Source organism: Geotrypetes seraphini, chromosome 3 (assembly GCF_902459505.1).
Source record: "Geotrypetes seraphini chromosome 3, aGeoSer1.1, whole genome shotgun sequence".
Lineage (NCBI taxonomy): Eukaryota > Metazoa > Chordata > Amphibia > Gymnophiona > Dermophiidae > Geotrypetes > Geotrypetes seraphini.
Window position 1 is genome coordinate 157,525,659 of NC_047086.1, and position 18,350 is coordinate 157,544,008.

General features: G+C 43.1%; 1 protein-coding gene across 2 annotated transcripts in view; it reads right to left on the reverse strand.

Moving 5' to 3' along the window:
• ARFGEF3 (ARFGEF family member 3) overlaps positions 1-18,350 on the reverse strand; it is a 216,440-nt gene that overhangs the window by 162,026 nt on the left and 36,064 nt on the right. For both annotated transcript variants that reach the window (XM_033938199.1, XM_033938198.1), the window contains exons 3-4: positions 14,121-14,202; positions 6,343-6,474 (exon numbers count right to left, since the gene is read on the reverse strand). In XM_033938199.1, coding sequence (XP_033794090.1) covers positions 6,343-6,474; positions 14,121-14,202 — 214 coding nt within the window. The remainder of the gene's footprint in view (positions 1-6,342; positions 6,475-14,120; positions 14,203-18,350) is intronic.

The window sequence follows — 18,350 nt, forward strand, 5'->3', positions numbered from 1 at the left end:
AAAGCTCAGGCGGAAGAGCAAATGGCTAAAAATGTAAAAAAGGGAGACAAAAATTTTTTCAGATATTTTAGTGAAAGGAGGAAGATGAAAAATGGAATTGCTAAACTAAAAGATGCTGGGAACCAATATGTGGAGAGTGATGAGGAAAAACCAAACGTGCTAAAACAAATACTTCTCTTCTGTGTTCATGGAAGAAAATCCCAGAGAAGGACCGAGATTGTCTGGCAAAGTTACACAAGAAAATGGAGTAGATTCTGCGCCATTCACGGAGGAAAGTGTTTATGAACAACTTGAAAAATTGAAGGTGAACATAGCGATGGGACTGAACGGGATCCATCCCAGGATACTGAGGGAGCTCAGAGAGGTTCTGGCAGATCCTATTAAAGACTTGTTCAACAAATCTCAGGAGATGGGAGTGGTTCCTGGGGATTGGAGAAGAGCGGATGTGGTCCCTATTCACAAAAGTGGTCACAGAGATGAAGCGGGAAACTACAGGCCGGTAAGCCTCACTTCAGTTGTTGGAAAAAATAATGGAAGTGTTGCTGAAAGAAAGGATAGTGAACTTCCTAGAATCTAATGGGTTACAGGATCCGAGGCAACATGGCTTTACTAAAGGTAAACAAACCTGATTGAATTTTTTGATTGGGTGGATCAAGGACATTTACTAGATCCAGTTCTCTGGTCACCCAATCAAAAAATTCAATCAGGTTTGTTTACCTTTACTAAAGCCATGTTGCCTCGGATCCTGTAACCCATTAGATTCTAGGAAGTTCACTATCCTTTCTTTCTGAAATCTAAGTAAATGACATCAAGGACATTTACTAGATGTCATTTACTTAGATTTCAGAAAAGCCTTTGACACGATTCCTCATAGGAGGCTCTTGAACAAACTTGAAGGGCCCAAAGTGGTGAACCGAATTAGAAACTGGTTGTCGGACAGATGCCAGAGGGTGGTGGTTAATGGAAGTCACTCAGAGGAAGGAAAAGTGCCCCTCTCAGGGTTCTATGCTGGGGCCGATCCTGTTCAATATGTTTGTGATTGACATTGCTGAAGGGATAGAAGTTTCAAGTTGATTTAAGATTTCATATACCGTCCAATCAGCCATAATGTCATAAAAACATGTATTGACTAAAACATATTTAAGATAACAGCACATCATTAAAAACAATAATAGTTATTTAAAACATTTAAAAACAAAAACAAACAGGAATAAAAGGGAAAAGGGCTAGAACTACAATGATCAAGTAGAGAGAAAAACATATAGGGAAGAAAATAAAAGGAAGGGTGGCAAAAAATAAAATAAAACTATGTAGCCCTGAAAAGGACATTTAGGTCTCGAAAGCGTCAAGGAAAAGAAATGTTTTTAACTTCGTCTTAAAATGGTGAAGAATTGATTCTTCCCATAAATGGGCCAGAATATTATTCCAAAGAGATGGAGCGCTGACAGTGAAAATGGTAGACCTCATTGTGTTGATATATTTCAGAGATGGGATAGATAGAAGATTTTTAGCAGACGATATTAGAGTCTTAGAAGGACTATAGGAGAGATTATTAATAAATTTGGGTTGGCTATTTTTGTCTAGTTTTAAAAGTTAGTAAAATAATTTTGTAAGTGATTCTGTGTTCTACTGGCAACCAATGAGCTTTATGAAGGAGGGGGGGTGACATGGTCTAACTTCTTTACATTAAATATAATCTTTACTGCAGTGTTCTGTATAATCTGAAGTCTTCTTATTTCTTTCTTAGTTATGCCCTTGTAGAGAGCATTACAATAATCAATGCAGGAATTCACAAAGAGAGTGGATCAAAATATTTAGAGAAATGGGCTCTAACAATTTGGATATGGACCTAATCATGCGTAGTTGGTAAAAGCAGCGCTTGACCACTGTGCTGATATGAAGATGATAATTGAGCTTACTATCAAAAGTGATTCTGAGTAGTTTTAAAGAAGGCACAACTTGAAGAGACTGAGTTTTAAATGTAAGAGGAGTTGGCAGAGTAAGTCCATCCTTGTTGGGAAAGATCATTAATTTGGACTTTTCAATGTTCAAAGAGAGCATATGTAAATCTAGCCAGGAGTTGATTTTTTCCAGTTTTTTGTTTATGAGATTTATTTCAGTTAAGTTGTTTAAGTCTATAGGATGAACTAATTGCACATCATCTGCATAGGCAAACATTGTGAAACCAATAAATTGCCCTAAAGTTAGAAGGGGTGCAAGGAAAATATTAAAAAGTAGGGGGGATAAAATCGAACCCTGTGGGATACCATAATCAGTTGTAAATGGATCTGATGATGTTGTATTGAAAATTACCTTGGAGGACCGATCAGTAAAAAAAGATGAGAACCAATCCAAGAGCTGGTCTGGGATTCCAATTTCATACAGACGCGCCAGAAGAAGCTTATGATCAATCGTATCAACTGCAGATGATAAGTCTAAGGAAATGAGCAAAACGGACTGATAGTGATCAAGATGATAAATAATTTTAGTAGTCAATCCATTAAGTGAAAGTTCTGTGGAGTGATGTTGGCGGAACCCTGTTTGGTTTGGATATAGTACATTTGTTTGTTCAACGAAATCTGAGATTTGGCGGAAGACAATTTTTTCTGTAAGCTTAGCCAAAAAAGGTGTATTTGAAATGGGTCGATAATTTGAAACTTCATGTGCACTAATTTTGTAGTCTTTAATTATTGGGAGAATGATTGCTTCTTTCCATGCTTTTGGAAATGCTCCTGTGGTTAAATTAGTGCATATCAGATTTAAAATATCTGGACCAAAAAATGAAAAAAAAAGTGTTTCAGAAAGAGTGGTGGAATAGTCTCCGATTTGGAACCTTTTATGTTTAGTGTATTTAAAGTTCTCTATAGATCTTGAAGAATAGGTAGGTTAAATCTTGAACATTTAGAAAGAGGAAGATCTATGAGTTTTGACTGATTAAGTAAAGGTTTGCCTTTTTGCAGATGATACCAAAATTTGTAATAGAGTAGACACCGAGGAGGGAGTGGAAAGCATGAAAAAGTATCCGTATGTGCTGGGAGGTGAGAGACTGATATGCACGGATGGGGAGAGGGACCTTGGGTGATAGTATCTGAAGATCTAAAGGTGAAAAACAGTGTGACAAGGTGATGGCTGCTGCCAGAAGGATGCTGGGCTGTATAAAGAGAGACGTAACCAGTAGAAGAAAGAAGGTGTTGATGCCCCTGTACAGATTGTTGGTGAGGCCCCACTTGAAGTATTGTGTTCAGTTTTGGAGACCATATTTGGCGAAGGACATAAGAAGACTTGAAGCAGTCCAGAGGAGGGCGATGAAAATGATAGGAGGTTTGAGTCAAAAGACGTATGAAGAGAGACTGGAAGCCCTGAATATGTATACCCTAGAAGAAAGGAGGGACATGGGAGATGATTCAGACTTTCAAGTACTTGAACGGTATTAACGTAGAACAAAATCTTTTCCAGAGAAAGGAAAATGGTAAAACCGGAGGGCATAATTTGAGGCTGAGGTGGAAGACTCAAGAGAAATGTAAGGAAATTCTTCTATAAAGAGAGGGTGGTGAATGCCTGGAATGCGCTTCTGAGAGAGGTGGTGAAGAAAACGGTGTCGGAGTTCAAAAAAGTGTGGGACGAACAAAGAGGATCTAGAATCAGAAAATAATAGTAAATATTGAAGAACTAAGGCCAGTACTGGTCAGACTTGCACGGTCTATGTCTGTATATGGCTCTTTGGTTGAGGATGGACTGGTGAGGGCTTCGATGGCTGGGATGGTGTAGATGGGCTGGAGTGAACTTTGACGGAAACTTCAGTAGCTGGAACTTAAGCACAGTACCGGGTAGAGCAGTATCCTGCCTCCAGCAGTGGCCAATCCAAGTCACAAGTAGCTGACAGAATCCCAAGTAGCAAGATCCAAGTTTATTAATTCCTTGATATATCATCTATTGTGAAGTAACTAAACAGTTTACAATAAAAGGAGAAATTAGATTCTTACCTGCTAATTTTCTTTCTGTTAGCTTGTAAACTGGTATAGTCCTTACGAATGGGTTATATGCCTCACTGCTACCAGCAGGTGGAGACTGATCACAAACTTGTATATCAGGCTAGAATCTCCCTAGCAACTCAGTTTGCTGAATAGCCAAGCAGAACCTAAGAGTGGAAAAAAACAACGAATACTTATAAACTACTGTTGGAACATGTGTAGAACTTAATCCTGTTATAGAAAACATCTCCACAGCTCACCAGCTAAACCAGCTGAGCCATAGTGGCTGTTCTTACTTCTCCCCGGCCCTAGAAAAATTCTAGAACCTGCAGAAAAAACAAAATCTGCACACGAGCAAAACAAAATCCCGCATTCACCGCACAAAGACAGACAGGGTGGGGGACTATACCAGTCTACAAGCTAACAGAAAGAAAATTAGCAGTTAAGAACCTAATTTCTCTTTCTGTATTGCTTGGTAGTCCTTACGAATAGGATGTACCAAAGCAGTACCCATTAAGGGTGGAAACCCCGAAGGGCCGACACCAGAACACGTTCACCAAATACTGCGTCCTGACACACTTGAACATCCACACGGTAGTGTCTTACAAAGGAATGCAGAGGACCAAATTGCAGCCTTGCAAATATCCACTGGAGGCACCAGAGAAGATTCATCACAATAAGCTGCCTGACCCTTAGTGGACTGAGCCTTAAGATATTCTGGTATAGGCTTCTTCTTCAGCAGATAAGCGGAAGCAATAGTCTCCTTGATCCAGTGCGCAATAGTAGCCTTAGAAGCGCCATCCCCCTTACGAGGGCCCACTAGAAGGACAGAGAGATGATCTGATTTCCTGATCTCCTGGGTCCTCTGCACATTAGAGCAAAGGACCCCACTGACATCCAAGTTACGCAGCTGTCTCTGCTCGGAAGAGCCCTCTCAGCAACCCAACACCGGGAGGACCACTGCTTGACTGACATGAAAAGGAGAAACTACCTTTGGCAGAAAAGAAGGAATGGACCTCAAGACAACCCGCTCCCTAGAAAACTCCAAAAAGGGAGCCCTACAAGAGAAAGCCTGCAGCTCAGAAACACTGCTAGCTAAGTAATAGCACCAAGAAGATTGATTTAAGGTCCTTCAAAGAGCAGTCACCCAATGGTTGAAAAGGAGGGCGCACTAGAACTGACAGAACCAGATTCAGATCCCAAGATGGAACAGAGGATCGGACGGGAGGCTTGGTCTTCTCTCCGGGTTCAGCTTGCGGCCTTGTCAGCCTTTCGGGGGTTATTGAAAGGTCAGCATTTGACTACCTTTTGTTGTCTGGTCATTATTCAAATCATGTTGGTCCCAGGCTCAGGTTGTCTTCTAATAACTTGCTTGCCAGGGTCTCCTCCCCATTTGTTGTTTTCTTCTTTCTCGGTGCTAACCATCCATCTTCCATCTCTGTCCTCCCCCCGGAGATCTGGCATCTTTCCTTTTTTTGTCTCCATCCCCGCAGCTGCAGCGATGGACCCCACCATCCCCAGATCCATCATCTCTGCCCTTTTCTTAACTACCTTTTCATCCAGCATCTCTCCCTCCTTCCCCACCACCCCAGGTTCACAATCTCTCCCTTTCTCTTCCCAACTACCCTCCAATCCAGCATCTCTATCCTCCATCCGACCCCTCCAACACTATCTCTTGTGTCCAACTTATCTCCCTTTCTGTTCCTTCCCTCCCTAAATCCCATTGTCAACATCTCTCTCCCTCTCCTGTTTTTAGACCCATTATTTCTTCCCCCCAGTCCGGCATATACACATCTCTTTGCTAAAAGCACTGGTGATCATCTTTGCAGGCTACTCCATTGCTGTAATTCAGTGAAGGTAAGAGCGGGAGGCCAGGGGGGAAGCCGGAGGACACCAGCACTTCCCGACTGACCCTCCCCCCTCATCTCCTAAAGCAGGAGCGGCAGTGAATAGCCAGCAAGAGGCAGTGCTGCTGCTCCTGCTATAGGAGACTGAAGGCACGGGGAGGAGGGTTGGGCCCCGAATCGGCAAGGCCGATTTTTTCTAAATACAAATCGATTTGAATCGATTCACCCGATTTGAATTGGTGAATCAATTTGAATCGGAAATTGGGCAGCACTAGTTGATACCAAGTTGCTTGTACGAGTGTCATAACTTGTAAAGATTTGATAAATAAATTAAAAAATATTAATTTGTGACAATTGTGCTGTTTTGGACTTAGTCTCTCACATCCTTTGGAAACTTTCTGCCTTTACTGACTACTTGTGATGCCACCAAAGGCACACACTTCTGAATAGAAGTGTTTCTTGGTGGAACTTGGAAGGGGCCATGTATTTAATGGAGACAATTAGAGTCACTGTGTAACATCCACCTTCATAACCTCCACTTGAAGGTCCTCATGGAGGGATGGTGTCACCTTCACTGCATTCAGCATCTGATTAAGCAACTGCCTCTCGTCCGAGTCCGTCTCCACAGATACAAATCTCTCATCCGAAAGAAGTTTCTAAATGAAAAGAAAACAATTTAACAGTAGAGTTCACCGGAAGATTAAATTATGCTTCTGACGTATTATTTATTGATGGCTACATTCACAGCCTAAGATACAAGCTCTTCCCCACCCAGGGAATGGTGAGATGAATCAATTGTTTAAGATATGATAAATTCTTTTGTTCCTTACTACATGATTCTCTCATTTCTAAATCTCACTTCAATTTAATTTTCTGGTACCATAAACCACTTTGAGCTAAATCTAAATCTTGTAACCTGGGATGGTCACTGTTGGAAACAGGACTTGATGGATCTGCAGTCTATCCCAGTATGGTAGCTCTTATGTTCTTACTGGTTACTGCACTGTAACAATGGAATTTGAGTTTTGGATGTGTTTTTCCTGGAGAGAGCAAAGGAAGATTTGAGGAAGGCAGAGTATGAAGAGGGGGGAAAAGGAAAAGTGTAGAAGGGAAGACAACAAAAAGGGACAAGGCAGAGGAGATAATACAGGGGGGAGTTGCAATCAAAGAGAAGAATGAAGGAAAAAGTATAAGGAGTACAGATAAAAGAAAGGAGCAAAAGAAAAAGGGGAAGATAATAAACCCCCTTTTTAAAGTAATTTTTTCAATGGACTCTTCTCAATAAAACTTTAATGATCTTTCAGAAATCAACCCAACAACTAAGCAAAACCAAGCAGTCACCTAGGGCAGGGGTGGGCAACTCTGGTCCTCGAGAGCCAGAATCCAGTCAGGTTTTCAGGATTTCCCCAATGAATTTGCATGAGATCTGTTTGCATGCACTGCTTTCAATGCATATTCATTGGGGAAATTCTGAAAACCCGACAGGATTCCGGCCCTTGAGGACCAGAGTTGCCCACCCCTGCCCTAGGGCAACAGATTTTTGGGGAAGGGGGGGTTGGAGAAAAAAGCTGTTAGAGTGAAAGCAAAATAGGTCCTACAGTCACACATCTAAAAAAAAAAAAAAAAAACCCAACACACCAGGACATATTTTAACTTGCAATTTATTGTAGTATGTTTGTGTGATGGTCATGATTGTTGGGTAGGGTTGGGGAATCTGAATGTTAATTGAGAGGGGGTATAAAACTGGGAGGTTTGTTGATGGTGTCCATCATCCTTGCACTGGCTCTAGGCTTTTGTGACCCCAAAAGAACATCACAATTTTTTTTTTTTTTTTTTTTTTAAAGAAGAGAGACTTGAAGAGCTTCAGTTTGCTGATACTTTAATCATTTTCTTGGATCCAAAATAATTACAGTGGTACCTCGGTTTACGAGTTCACCGGTTTGCGAGTGTTTTGCAAGACGAGCAAAACATTTGCAAAATCGGTGCCTCGGAAACCGAACATGGCTCGATTTACTAGCACCCCCCCCGCAATCCGGCATCCCCCTGCGATCCGGCACCCCCCCTGCCACGATCCGACCCCCCGCCACGATTGGGCACCCCCCAACACGATCCGACATCCCCCCCGACACAATTGGGCACCCCCCCCGCCGCTTCTTACCCTCATCTGGGCACTCTTGAAGATCGGCCTACTCGTCTGCTGGGCCTTGAGCATCTGAGCATGCTCAAGGCCTGCGAGTTCACGTTCTTAACGTGAACTCGCAGGCCTTGAGCATGTCTAAGTTGATTTCACATCAAGGATTCACAGTACAGTGAACACTCTTCAAATGTATGGACCTTCAGACCACCATCAGGGTAGAAACCACTGACTGTTTTACTCTTCGTCGGTCCAACCTTTATTTATTCATTTTTTTGTTCATTTTATCCAAGTTTATAACTAAATTATTTTTTTAAACCAGTAACAACATTACTTAGCTTTAGCTTATAGTGATACTGTCCAATCTTCACCTCTCCCGGAGGTGAAGATTGGACAGTATCACCATAAGCTAAAGCTAAGTGATGTTGTTACTGGTTTTAAAAAAATAATTTAGTTATAAACTTGGATAAAATGAACAAAAAAATGAATAAATAAAGGTTGGACCGACGAAGAGTAAAACAGTCAGTGGTTTCTACCCTGATGGTGGTCTGAAGGTCCATACATTTGAAGAGTGTTCACTGTACTGTGAATCCTTGATGTGAAATCAACTTAGACAGCTACAAACAGAATCAGTACACCATTGATGTAAGTTATAAGGACTTTGCACATGAACAAGCTGACAACCAGTCACAGATAGCCAAAGTGCTCCAACGCCCACCCACCTTCTGGTTTTGATTTGAAATGTGATCACTCTCAAGGGAATGCTAATTAACTTGCAAACTACTCCAAAATTCATCATCACTGCAATATTATAGAGTTGGCTATCAATAATCCATCTTGTTTTCTGCGTGCTGAAACAACAGTTACAACAACCTGAAAACCAGGAACATGATCCAATGTGCTTCAATCAATGCTAATTTTTTTTGTCTGCAACTATTCAAAATGCATGGCATAATTTACAAAAATATGCAATAGTGATATTGAAATATAGGGATACAATGTCACCCAGAATGAGCCAGGAATAAAAGCAATGCAATTTTCTATTTAGATATTTTTTTCCAAATACAGTATTAGTAAATAGCAAAGATAATAAATGAGGAAAGAATTATGTTCCTAGAAGTGCGGGCGGGGCACGTAGGGATCGGCTTCTGTGGACAGGTCGGGTGGATTTTGGGAGTAATATAACATAGTAGATGATGACAGATAAAGCCCCGAATAGTCCATCCAGTCTGCCCAACCTGATTCAATTTAAAAAAAAAATTTTATTCTTAGCTATTTCTGGGCAAGAATCCAAAGCTCTACTCGGTACTGTGCTTGGGTTCCAACTACTGAAGTCTCCGTCAAAGCTCCCTCCAGCCCATCTACACCCTCCTAGCCATTGAAGCCCTCCCCAGCCCATCCTCAACCGAAAGGTCATATACAGACACAGACTGTACAAGTCTGTCCAGTACTGGCCTTAGTCCTTCAATATTTACTATTATTTTCCGATTCTAGATCCTCTGTGTTCATCCCACGCTTTTTTGAACTCCATCACTGTTTTCTTCTCCACCACCTCTCTCGGGAGCGCATTCCAGGCATCCACCACCCTCTCCGTAAAGTAGAATTTCTTTATATTGCTCTAAAGTCTTCTACCCCTCAACTTCAAATTATATCCTTTGGTTTTACCATTTTCCTTTCTATGGAAAAGATTTTGTTCTATGTTAATAGCTTTCAAGTATTTGAACATCTGAATCATATCTCCCCTGTCCCTCCTTTCCTCTAGGGCAGTGGTTCTCAACCCTATCCTGGCGATCCCCCAGCCAGTCGGGTTTTCAAGATATCCCTAATGAATATGCATGAGAGAGATTTGCATATCTGGCAATTCCATTATATGCAAATCTCTCTCATGCATATTCATTAGGGATATCTTGAAAACCCAACTGACTGGGGTGTCCCCAGGACAGGGTTGAGAACCACTGTTCTAGGGTATACATATTCAGGGCTTCCAGTCTCCCTTCACGTCTTTTGGCGCAAACCTTCTATCATTTTTATCGCTCTCCTCTGGACTACTTCAAGTCCTCTTATGTCCTTCGCCAGATACAGTCTCCAAAACTGAATACAATACTCCAAGTGGGGCCTCACCAATGACCTGTGCAGGGGCATCAGCACCTTCTTTCTTGTACTGGCTATGCCTCTCTTCATATAGCCCAGCATCCTTCTGGCAGCAGCCACCGCCTTGTCACACTGTTTTTTTTGGCCTCTAGATCTTCGGACACTATCACCCCAAGATCCCTCTCCCCATCCGTGCATATCAGCCTCTCACCTCCCAACATATACAGTTCCTTCTGATTATTAATCCCCAAATGCATTACTCTGCATTAGAGAATGACATGGGGAAAAAATCTGTCCCCGTCACCGCCCTGTCCCCAGCCCACCATCCTCTGCACCGCTCCGTCACCACCATTCCCTTCACCACCCCGTCACCGTCACCGCCATCCCATTCACCGCCCCATCACCGTCCCCGCAGCATCCATATAAGCCTCAGTACTGCAATATTTAGCTTATTCCTTCCTTATAAATCAAAGTTCCTGCTGCTGAACTAGAGAAAGAGATGTTCAGCTGGCAGGGCTTTGTTTATAAATTTTTATCAACACAACTAATATACTACTTTATCCTAAAGCAAAAAATAAATAAATAAATATAATTTTTTTTTCTACCTTTGTTGTCTGGTTTCTGCTTTCCACATCTTCTCATTCAATTCCTTCCATCCACTGTGTGTCTTCTCTCTGCGTCTTCCATTTTCTGTTACTGTGCCTCTCCCTTCACCCTCCCCCAATTGGTCTAGCACCCATCTTCTTCCCTCCGCTCCCCCATAGTCTGGCATCTGTCTTCTTCCCTTCCAGCATCTTCTCCCCACTCTGTCTTCCACATTTCCCTTCAGGGTCTGTTCTTCTCTACCCTCTTTCAATGTCTGTTCTATTCCTTTCCACCCCCACCCTTCCCTTCCTCCTTTACAATCTGTTCCTTTCTACCACCCTTCAGCTCCTCTCGCGTGGCCTATCTATCTACCTCCCTCCCTCTTATTTTCGTGTCACGTTACAATGTAATTTGTGCAAGCCGCTGGAGCCTGCGAGCTCTGTCCCTGTCCCATTCCCACAAACTATCTCGCTTCTGTGTTCCTATTTTCCCCATTTCTAATATCTCTCCTATGTATCTGCCATTGCCCCCCCCCTGTGTCCATATACCATCTCCATGGCATGTCCCCTTTATGTCTCTGTCCCTATGCCCCATGCACATAATTTCCCCTCTTTCTGTTACCTTCCTCTGTCCAGATTTCCCCTATCTTCCTCTTCCATACCAGCATGTCTCTTCTTTTCAACCCCATCTAGCTTCTTTCCCTCTTTCTCCCCCCCCCTGCTTCCAGCATCTGGCTCACCTGCCTGTCTTCCCCTTTCTTTCCTACTGTGGGTTTCTTTCTTTTCCTCTTCATCCCCTTGGCCCAGAATATTTTTTCCTTTCACTCCCTCCTTCCTAGTATGAGCCGGGAACAAACGCGATCTCATGGTCTAGCAGCCCCCACCTACCCAATCGCAGCGTTTAGCCAGCTCCCTCCCTCCACCTCACCTTACATTCTGAGTTTTCCGGCTTCCTTTTCCCCGAGCCGCACGTGTTTAAAAAGACGCTCATGCGCGGCTGCGTGAGTCCATCAAGCTTCTCCTCTCCTGCAACTTCCTGTTTCCGGTTGCGTCAGAGGAGAAGCTTGATAGACTCGCGCAGCCGCGCGTGCACGGCTTTTTAAACGCGTGCGGCTCAGGAAAATGGAAGCCAGCAAACTCAGAATTTAAGGTGAGGTAGAGGGAGGGAGGGCGGTGGCTGCGGGGACCGCGCGATCCTAAATGCCTCACTGCGGAGACAAGACCATTTACCGCTCCACGGGCGGTGAATGGCCTTGTCCCCGTCCCCGCAGCGACTGTTATTTTTCATTCCCCGTTCCGGCGGGTTACCCGTGGCTAAACGCGGCTAGCTGCGGGTAACCGCCACTGTGTCATTCTCTACTCTGCATTTCTTTGCATTGAATTTTAGTTGCCAGATATTAGACCATTCCTCTAACTTTTGCAGATCCTTTTTCATGTTTTCCACTCCCTCAACGGTGTCTACTCTGTTACAAATCTTGGTGGCAGGCAGGGATCAGCTTCTGTGGACAGGTCAGGTCAGCTTTGGGAGAGGGGGGATGCAGGTGGGGCAGGCAGGAATCCCTGGAATGCAACTGTGGATGGGTCGGGTCAGCTTTGGTAGGGGGGCATGGGCGGGGCAGGCAGGGATCAGCTTCTGTGGATGGGTCGGGTCAGCTTCGGCAGAGGGGGTGTGTGGTTGGGGCAGGCAAGGATACCTGGAATGCAACTTAATTTTGGAAGGCAGGGAGAGGGAGGGATCACAAACTCGACACAGAAGGAAGGGAAGGGACATGAACATGGAACACAGAAGGGAAGGAGGAAGGGGGCACTAATTTGGGACAGGAGGGAGGAATAGAAAGGGAGAATTGTTGGGCATCAGTATGAGTGAGAGGGAAAGGAAGAAAGAGCAAGATTGGGCATAGAGAGAAAGAGGAGAGAGGTAGAGAAGCATGGGGAGAGAAGGATGAGAGGAGAAATGTTAGATATAGTGGTGGAGGAAGAGATGTGGCATTGTGCTAGAGAGGGGTGATAGAAGGAGAAATGCGCATGGGGCTGGTGGGCAGTGGTGAAAAATGCTGCACATGATCCGTGGGATGAGAGAGGAAGAAATATTGGATGTGGCAGTAGAGGGGGTGGGAGAGAAGTCTGGATCTCTCAAAACAGATGAACAGTGAGAGAGAGAGAGGGAAACATATTGCCAATAGGGGTGGAGGAGAGAGGAAGAAAAGTTGACTCATGGAGGGATAGAGAGAGATATGTTGGTTGGGGAAGGGAATGGGGTCAGGAGGCGAGGAATCATACAGGAGGCATATTGGAAGGAAAAGTTCTGAGAAGCTTTTTTTTGGTGTTTGTTCGGTTTTTTTCATTAATATATCTGGCAAACTATGTCTTTGAGCTTAGATTTTTTTAAGCTGCTCTATATAATTTTCTTGATATGGACTTCATAGATTTTTTTGGTAATTTAGGGGTTTGTAAGTTTTTACTTACATTGAGAATTAACTAACTTGAATGGACCTTTCACTAAAATGCACTAGAATCTGGCCTTAATGCATGATAACAAGGGATTTTACCAAGCACTATGCCCAGATTTAACACAACCGTTTTGGAAGATTTTAAAATATATTTTATTGTTAGTTAGTCACTAATGTTAGCATGTGGTACTTGTCTAGCATTAACATGGGAGCACTTACCTATTTAGGAGGTGCTAAGTGCTCCTGCGTTAACTCTATGTTAGCCAGTTAGCACGTTTAAATAGAATGCACTAGCTAGTTTAATGCTTCCAAGTCCACGTTCAAAAATATATTTTTTAGAAAAGCAGTAATGTGCAGGTTACAGCGCAAACAGGTAAAATATCACAGAACGCTTTAGCCTATTTGTGCATGCTAACCATGCATTAAGGACTTAGCTCCCCTTAAAGGACCACTTAGTAAATTTTTAATTAATTTTTTATAGCGTGCATTTTAAAAATGAAAAAAAAAACCCCACAATATATATGCAGTGGAATGGGGTGGGCAACCGGGGCCATGGCCCTACCGATATTTTCTCCACAGCAGCATCAGCAACTAGAAAGCTTGGAGGTGAGGCTGGAGATTGTAGGGGCCAAATGAACCAACTAAAAAGGTGAGCTAGGTTTATTTCCCCCAAAAGGCAGTGGAACTCCTGACAATATCCACAGGATGACCTAGACTAGAGTTTTTCAGAGTCAGACAAATATATGATCCTCCCTTAACTAGTTGTATATTTCAATGAGTTCCTAGTAGGAATTTTCTTTTTTACATTGGATTGTATGAGTTCGTGTGTCCATTTCTTTTCTTTTTCTTTTTTAAATTTGCAGCAATTTCTTGCATTTTACAAGGCCTTCATAATTTAATTGCTTCCTTTTCAAGTCTGTTCACTGTCCTGTGATTAAAGTGCTTTACATAGCTTCTTTACTAGAATGAGAAAGGATGGGGTAAGGCATTAAAAAAAAAAAAATCAATCCATCAAACCAAAAACAAAATAAACCAATCCATACCTGCATCCCTGAAAGAGAGTGCTGGGCTAACTTCACATTCTTTGTTTCTAGTGCAAGCTGAAGAGGCAGAAGACATATCTCCCTGAAAATAGCCCAGAACAAGAGAAAAGTCAGCCATTTCATTGAAACAGATTCTGGTACTATTTGCATTTTCTCTTTCTACTGTAAATCACCACCGCATAATTCTACACAAGTAGAATTTAGGTTTGTATAACGTCAGCTACTTGAGGCAAAGCTGATTCAACTAAAATAAAGTCCCACACAGCACTACAGCTTTGGGGTGGAGGAGGGGAAGGGGTTAAGGGATTAAAAATAAAACACAATTCTTTCCCTCGGACAAAATAAAGAAGATTCACAAAGAACTAATGGTGCTTAATTCCCATAATACATACTGTACCTACATATTACTTTAGCCCCATCATGATAGCCTTGCACCCCCTAATACATATTGAATTTAGTGTAGATCAGCCAATAAAGACAATTCATAAACAATTTCATGAAGTTACCTTTCTTCTTGAACCTCAGAATCAATTTTTGGTATGTGCCAATCTGTTATTAACTAGTCACCCACGAGGTGTGAAATAAAAATGTAAACCTGCCTATCCCTAGATAGTTAACATAATAAAAACATACACACAAAATGTGAAAAACAGAAATGAATACATATTTGACAATACATACATCAAAAAGAAAACAAACTAATAAACTATCATACAAAAACTCAAGAAGTGGAGAAGGCCTGCCCATACAATGCTTTGCTATGAGATTCAGGGACAATGATTACAGACCTGAGGTCAGAAATAGGCTATGATATCAAAATCATTCAACTGACCTGCATTGGTAACAAAATTCATGGAGAGTGATCAAAATAAAGTTTATAAAAATACTCAGAGATATGGAACTCTGTAGGGAAGGCTTGAATACCTCCCTTGGGTGAAGAGTTCACCTTCCAGTCATTGTGATTTTATAAAAACTTTGATCACTAACTCCACAGAATATTGCTTAATTCAGTCTCAAAAAAACTTTCATAATAAAGATTTTTAACGTATTTGAGAGTCACTGTGTGTTATAATATGTTTAACGTGGCCCCGTTTCGTTCCCTGTGTCAGGGGACCCGAGTGGTGTAATTCAGACAAGTTCCTGATGAAATGCAGTTGAAAAATGGCTCTTGTAACTATCAAAATGATTCTCTGCTGGAAAACAGCGGTTTTTTAATTAAACAACATCTCTCCCTCCATTCCCTTCACCACTGTCCAACATTCCTCCCTCTTGCATCCCTTTCAATCTGTCCCATTGTTCCCTTGCCACATTTCTCACTCTCATCTTTTTCTTCCCTATCATATTCTGTACCTCCCTCCCTACGACCAAAAATTCTCCTCTTTCTTCCATTTGCCGTGTGTACACAACCATCTCTCTTTCCCGCTCATTGACACACCCACACCCAATTCTTCCTTTCTATTTCCTCCTCCATCTCAGCATCTCTTTCCCTCCCTTCCTCTCTCCCCAGTTCATGACTTCTGTGTCCAAAAATGCACTCCCTTCCACCACTTCATTCGAGTCCAGATAACAGCAGGGGTTGGAGGCAGCCTGCAGCACACCATATGTAGCCGACCCAGAAGTCTTCCCCCGAAGTCAGAGCTGACATCGGAGGGAAGGCTTTGCATCAGTCTGGCGGCGGCTGAGGTGTCAGGTGGGAGGGGGTAGATACTGGATGTAGGAGGTGAGAGGAGACAGACTGTAGATAGAAAGGGGGAGGGATCAGACATACTGGATGAAATGCCTGGGGAGAGAGAAAAAGACAGATGATGGATGTAAAGAAAAGGAGAGGGGAGGATCATGCTTTTATCTGCATCCTTCTCCTCCATTTCTAATTCCTTTCAGCTTGCGGCCCCATATGCCCTAGAATAAACTACCTGAGTCCGATCACCACACCCCTTCCCTTGTTCAAAAGTAGGCTGAAAACCCACCTTTTTGAGACGGCATTCAATTCATAACTCTCCTCTGCTCATCACCCTAGACATCAGTTTAACCATCCCCTCTAACTGTAACCCCTATCCTGGCATCCTGTTTTGTCTTGATTGTTTAGATTGTAAGCTCATTCGAGTAGGGACTGTCTCCTTTGTGACTCTTTAAAGTGCTATGTATGCCTAGTAGTGCTCTAGAAATAATTAGTAGTAGTCGTCGTAATATTTTGCTCCCATCTAGATTCTCTTCCTTTTCTCCTCTACCCCCATCCCAGGACAAATCTCTCTCTCTTTTCTCCCCTGCCCCCTCCCCATGGTGATGCATCTTTCTCCCCCTTCCGTCTTTCTCAATCTCTCTCCCCATTCCTATACCTCTATCCCACTCTTCACCCTCTATTCCTCAAAAGCCCCCCAATGGCAGTATCTATCCCTATCCCCCAGCCATGAGTGCTTCTTTCTTTCTTTCTCTCTCTCTCCTTCCACCCCCACCCCCTCTCGTGGGTGCTTCTTTTTCTCTCTCTCTCCTTCCAACAGTCCCCCCCCCATAGGTGTTTTCTGTCTCAGACCACCCCCCCCAGTGGGATCCTCGTGGCATGGCCTCTCTCTCTCTCTACCCAGTCCCCCACCCCAGAGTTGGGTATGGCTTTCCCCCACCTACCTCTGTGCTGCAGTTCAAGCTTCTTCAAACTGTCGGCAGCTCAGCGAGGCGAGTCTGCTGCCTTCAGCCTGCCCCTGAAGCCTTCTCTCTGTTACGACTTCCTGTTCCCACATAGGTGGGACATTGCAGAGAGAAGACTTCTTTGGCAACAGGCTCACCTTACTGTGCTGCCGGTGGACCAAATATTGAACTGCAGTACGGAGGTAAGTGGGGAAGAGCCACCAGACTCCTTGGTGTAAGCCGGCCCTGCCAAACTGGGTGGACTTGTGGGCTGCCTAAACACGAACAGACTCCCCTACTTTAAAAAAAATCCATCCAGACAGTCCTCTAAAAAAAAAAAAAAAGAAGAAGACATATCTGGGTTTTCCCAGACATATGGCAACCCTACTCTTGTAGGAGATCAAGATAACTAAAATCTCCCATTCTGAACCACATCTTCCTTTTATTCACTACTCACCCCCCTTCCTCTCAGGTCAGGGTCTTCCAACTCCACCCATATAAAACTCTCTACACACACACGCAGACTCCCAGAAGAATCTCCTGCTGATCTATAGCACAAACATTCTTCTGGGGGATCACACAAGCATTTGTTTTAAAGCTGGGGAGGGACGGACTGTTGATTAGTATTTAGTCTGGCCCTTTTGACTTCACTTCTAGAAACATCGGTTTGCACATTAGTGGGCTGATGAACCTGAAAGGAGAGGGGGGAGCAGAAGTTAACACTACCTTCCGAGGTACTTTTAATGAATAATACAGTTTATGAGGTCTACTGCCAATTCTGTTATTCATATTGCATAATAATGAGCTACTTTGCAGAATTTGTAACTCATTTATCATGCATTAAGGGAAAAAAACCTTTGCATTAGGGCTGTGCTATTGGCAAACAAATTATTGTCAAAACACAGCTTAGTCAACAAGACTCCTAAATCACTGACACATGAACACAGTACTCGCCTTTCATTGTCCAGTAATTCAAAGCTTAGAATTTTAATTATATTCTGTATTGACATTTCAGAAGAGTACAGTATATCATCATCAGTCCATTTTATACCACCACCTAAAACATTTGGGGGAATTTGATAACAGCGCACCTCTGCTAGGCATCAAGATAATGCGCGATAGGTGCATATTCTATAATGAAACCCAGGCAACTCCAGTCCTCGAGGGCCGGAATCCAGTTGCGCTTTCAGGATTTCCCCAATGAATATGCATTGAAAGCAGTGCATGCAAATAGATCCCATGCGTATTCACTGGGAAAATCCTGAAAACCCAACTGGATTGTGGCCCTCGAGGACTGGAGTTGCCCACCCCTGTACTAGAGTAACCCAATAACTGGCAAGCTTAACATTAATGCGTCTCACAGCTGGGTGCGCTGAAGCTGTACTTACAACTTCAGCCTTAAAGGGCATTTCTCGAGCCCTTGAGGAAGTTCTTTTGAACAAAACTCATGGCTGGGCATTGTTGAAGACAAAAGGAAAATCTGCTGTCAGCTGCGAGGAGGAACTGCTAACTTAGGGCCGATGCTGAAAACCAGGCGCAGACAAATATAAGGCAAAGGCCATAACCCAGAAAGGAATGCACTCTGAGATTGTGAGTTCGATTCGAGCC